The 4300-nt window shown below is 38.7% G+C and overlaps 1 protein-coding gene across 5 annotated transcripts in view; it reads right to left on the bottom strand.

The window, feature by feature from the left end:
* Positions 1-1033: 1033 nt before the first annotated feature.
* Positions 1034-4300, bottom strand: part of MCF2L (MCF.2 cell line derived transforming sequence like) — a 270182-nt gene continuing 266915 nt past the window's right edge. For all 5 annotated transcript variants that reach the window (XM_019524969.1, XM_019524968.1, XM_019524970.1 and 2 more), the window contains 3 exons: positions 4122-4234; positions 3377-3480; positions 1034-3276 (listed from right to left, as the gene is read on the bottom strand). In XM_019524969.1, coding sequence (XP_019380514.1) covers positions 3182-3276; positions 3377-3480; positions 4122-4234 — 312 coding nt within the window. In that variant the 3' untranslated portion in view covers positions 1034-3181. The remainder of the gene's footprint in view (positions 3277-3376; positions 3481-4121; positions 4235-4300) is intronic.

The raw sequence follows: 4300 nt of genomic DNA, 5'->3' as shown, positions 1-4300 counted from the left end.
TGTGAAGATTGAATCAATTCAGCCTTGGGCTTTTTGACTCTCTGTACATAGCTCTGGGATATACAGATAATGCGGGGCACTGTCTGTTTGTCTGATCTGTCTGAGACACACTGGGAAAAATGGGACAAAATAGATTAAAAATCAAAGCAAAGAAATTCTCTTTAAATGATGCAGGAGATACCTCTGTCTAATCACATTTTGGGTAGTGATAGAAAAGCAACACAAAAATGCAAGCTAGAAGCATGGAAACCTGAAAAATACTTGTTTTGAACTACTTTAAGTTGAGTGTTGAACTGACCAGAGACTCATCTAGATGAATCTTTCAAAATATTGATATAAATAATTATGGCTGATACTCTAGCATCACCTTGAGGCTGCTGCTGGCACTCATGGCAAGAGGTTTGGAAATATAGTAAAGCAGAAGAGCAACAGTGTTTTAATGAGTCGGCTCTTCTCTTATATGTGCCTCTTGCTATAGCAGGGCTTTAATGTACATTGAGGGTTATGGTCTATCTTCTAAAGAAAGTGCCAGGGAGATTTAAATGTTTTTTCCTCAGGATCTGACAGATATGCAGTTCCCCACTGTAACTCATGGCACTTCGCAGGAACTGCCATGGATTGGTGTTCCCCTGACCTGACAGACATTGGCTGCAGGGTCTGGGAGTTTGGGGGATTGAGCTGCAGTTTAGAGCAGCTGCTTGTCTGCAGCCATCTAGGGGTGGTGGTGGTGGGGGGGGTCCATTCCAGTCTCTCCATCCTCTAGTGCAGGCTGGGCAGAATGAACTCCCTCCCCTCCCTTCTCCCATTCTGAAGACGGCACTGAGCTGCTTCAGCCCAGCCATGCTCCCAGTGCGTGCTGACAGATGTTAATATAGGTGCTCCACTTTCGAGTGCCTTCATCTGAATTCTCATATAATGAAGGTTCAGATTGTCCTGAACTCTCATATAATGAATGTGATTGGGCATTTTTAAAGTGCTCTGCAGCCATGCACTTCCTTTTAACCCCTGTAGACAAAACAAAACACAACACCTCTAGATTGAGGATATCCAGCAAGAAATGCTGAAATTTATTCATCAAAATTGTCATACAATAAAGACCTCTGATTTTATACTTCTTGATTTACAGCTGTAGTAAAAAAACAAAAACACCAAAAAAGAAACAGTGAAATGTGCTGTATTAAAGTGCAGTGATGTGTGTAAGATCACCAAAATAATGCAAATGACGCAGTCAGGAGACAGATGAAAGGACACAGTCTCACTCTCAGACAGCTTTGGAGTAAGATATGTAGGTAGGTTATGTTACAGATAATTTACAAAATAACTTACAAACAGGACAAAAACCCCAAATGTCTACACACTGCCATTTCATTATCACGTATCAGGCTGAACATTCCAAGCCAGTACAGTATTATATAGGATAATTTTTAAAAAAGGAACAGGCTGTTGGAAATGATATATAAAGTAAAAACCCTGAACAATTTTAATATTGCAATATTACAAGAAACGTATTTATGCATTGTAAAGTGACATTTCCATCAACATGAAGGCTATAAATAAATCCTTTACATTGATACATATATACACAGACACACACACACACACACACACACGAATTTGCACTGACTGGAGTCAGTACATTTGACTGTAAGTGGAAAAGGATTCATTTCTGGAACACTAAAGATGCTTCTTTTGAGGCAGTTCTCTTTTCATTATTTGCACTTCCAGCTCTAATCTAAATTCTGGGCATTGAGATAAACTTTTATGGCCTGATTTTCACGTGCTGACAACTAGCAGCTGCCACTAATTTCAATAGTAGCTTGCTGTGCTCAGAGTTTCAGAGACTCAAGCCCTTAATGTCTGAGGTTATTTTAAATACAAGACATGGACCAGAGAGAAAATGGTATCTTAGTATAAAGTAAAAAATATATCAAGGATTGGATTGAAGTATTCAGTGCAGCATATACATAAGTTTATATATTGTTTGCATTTGTAAGGCTGAATTGTAAAGGATACCCTATGGAGTGATAGCTTACGGCATTGGTTTACATCACATCTGTAAAACTGCATGTTTATGATTTCCCCCTCTTTAAAAAAATAATTAAAATATTTGTCATTAACACAGTTCAGTATTTTAATAAAGAAGTTTTCCACCCTCTTCTGTCCCCCTTTATAGAAAAGGTTATGAGTTTATATTTTCTGTCCTTTTAAGTATATCTACAAACATCATCAACTAAAAATTCCAGGTTTCTAGCCCTCACAGTATGTCTTCAAGCAGAAGGAAGACCCCAACTACATAGTTCATCTGCAAGTTTTCTTTGCTTGTAACCATCTTCTAACTGTTAGAGCTGCAGGCACTGCATTGCACTACAGACCATTTAGAAATTGCTTAACTAATATAAACATGTTAAGTTTCAATGTGCACCCTAATGCCAACAAATAATTTTGGTTTCAAACATGCTATTAAATTACTAATGTTATGTGAACACAGTGATTCTTGTAAAGAATTTAAGAGACCAAAATACCTAAAAATAGCCATTGCACAGTTTTAAAAGTTGGAAAAGATAAAATGGTCTTCTCTTTTGATACTTTTATAAATCGGGGTAGTCCATTTATTTTGCAGCATAGCTGGAAAGTATTTTACTGCAGAATACATGGTGTTAAAATGCAAGACAACACGAGAACAGCTAGGCCAAAATTTAATTCCCGGTTACTAGAAAAACTACTCCTGCACTGCATTAACTCAGAACTGTATTTAAAGGAAGGATTGAGAATGAATAGTAAACTCTAGATTTATTATCCTAACTTGTATATAAAACAGTGATTACCAATTTATTACTTTACAATAGTATTTGCCACTGAACACATTTCTATTGTTTTGTTTCTGATAGTTGCAAAACAATGTTTCTCCGTAGAAATTTGACTTGGGAAAAGGTGTGTTGTGCTAGTAACTGTTGAGATTCAGGCTTCAAATGAGAAGCTTCTTGAAGAGCCTTTTTCCAATCATTTTTTTGTTTCATTTATAGTATTCACACTCCACATACTTTCCAGTGAGATCTTCCTAGGGATGCTTTGTAAGCCACCATTTAAAACATACAACAGGGACACGCACGCTGGTTCCCCAATACTCAGAAGTCTGCACAGGATACTGAAAGTTCACAGGAGGTTCGATGAAATTTTAACATTAGCCCTTAAGGTCCGAAAAGCTGGTGCTACTAACATTGCAACTATCACTGCAACTTGATGATGAGCTCAAAATACTGGAAGCAGTGCCTGATTCTGGAATAGAAGGGAGAACAGTGGAATAATTAATAAGAGGTAATTGTTAATAAGTCTTCAGCAAAATGGATTGCTGGTACATTTACCACAGAAGCCTTACCAGAGCTGCTTAGAGACTGTGCAGATTTTGAGTTGCCTATGAGCATCAATAGATTGTTGGCTGGGACCCAACCTTCCCTACCGCTAGTCAGATTCTTTACATACCTAAAAAAACAAACACATACTGTCAAAACATTTTATTTAGATGTTTTAGAATAGTTACACTCCACAAACACACACACAAATATATGTGTATATGTACAGTGGTGTAACAAGCAGTTGGGTGCCTGTGGGGGAAACCCTGCAGGAGCAGGTGTTGGCACACAGGTTCTGAGAGCTGGGGGCTGTAGGTCTGGAGAAAGGATGGGTTCTGAGAGTATGGAGGGGGAAGAGAGAATAAAATATTTTACCCTCCTTCTGTAAGAGCTATATCAGGTTCACAGGTCAGGCACTATACGTGGATTCTGAAAGCAGGGAGAGAGGACAGTGGGGGACACAACAGTTTTACCCATTCCAGGAACTAGTAGATAGTCCTGGCTGAACTTTTGCCACTGGGTGCTCTGCCCACCCCTGCTGCTGCTCTTCAAGTAGCAGCAGCCAGGAACTGTTTTGGCATTCCTGGCATAGGCATGTTGCTGAGGCACAGACTCTGGGGGTGGTGGTGGTGAAAGATTCTGGTACCTCTCATCCACCCCTAGTTATACATATGTATATACACATATATGCAAAGCTATGCATAGGCAAAAAGTATTTTGAAGCTCTGCATGCATTTCCAGATAGCTAAACACAAATTTCCAGTTTCGTACCAAAGTCTATCTTCCCCTTCACGGATCAGCTGAACAGCATCACCACTTTTCACTGTAAAACTTTCAGAGCTTCCTTTGTCATAGTCAGTCACAACAGTGTATTTACCAGGAGTCTAAAGGCACAAAGGGAGAATAAAATGAATAAACTAATAGTTAAAATAGAGTAGATACTTTATTTT

Source organism: Gavialis gangeticus, unplaced genomic scaffold, assembly GCF_001723915.1.
Source record: "Gavialis gangeticus isolate Ggan-Ray unplaced genomic scaffold, GavGan_comp1, whole genome shotgun sequence".
Taxonomy (NCBI): domain Eukaryota; kingdom Metazoa; phylum Chordata; order Crocodylia; family Gavialidae; genus Gavialis; species Gavialis gangeticus.
The sequence above is the reverse complement of the archived record's forward strand: the minus strand, read 5'-3'. Positions and strand labels throughout refer to the sequence as shown.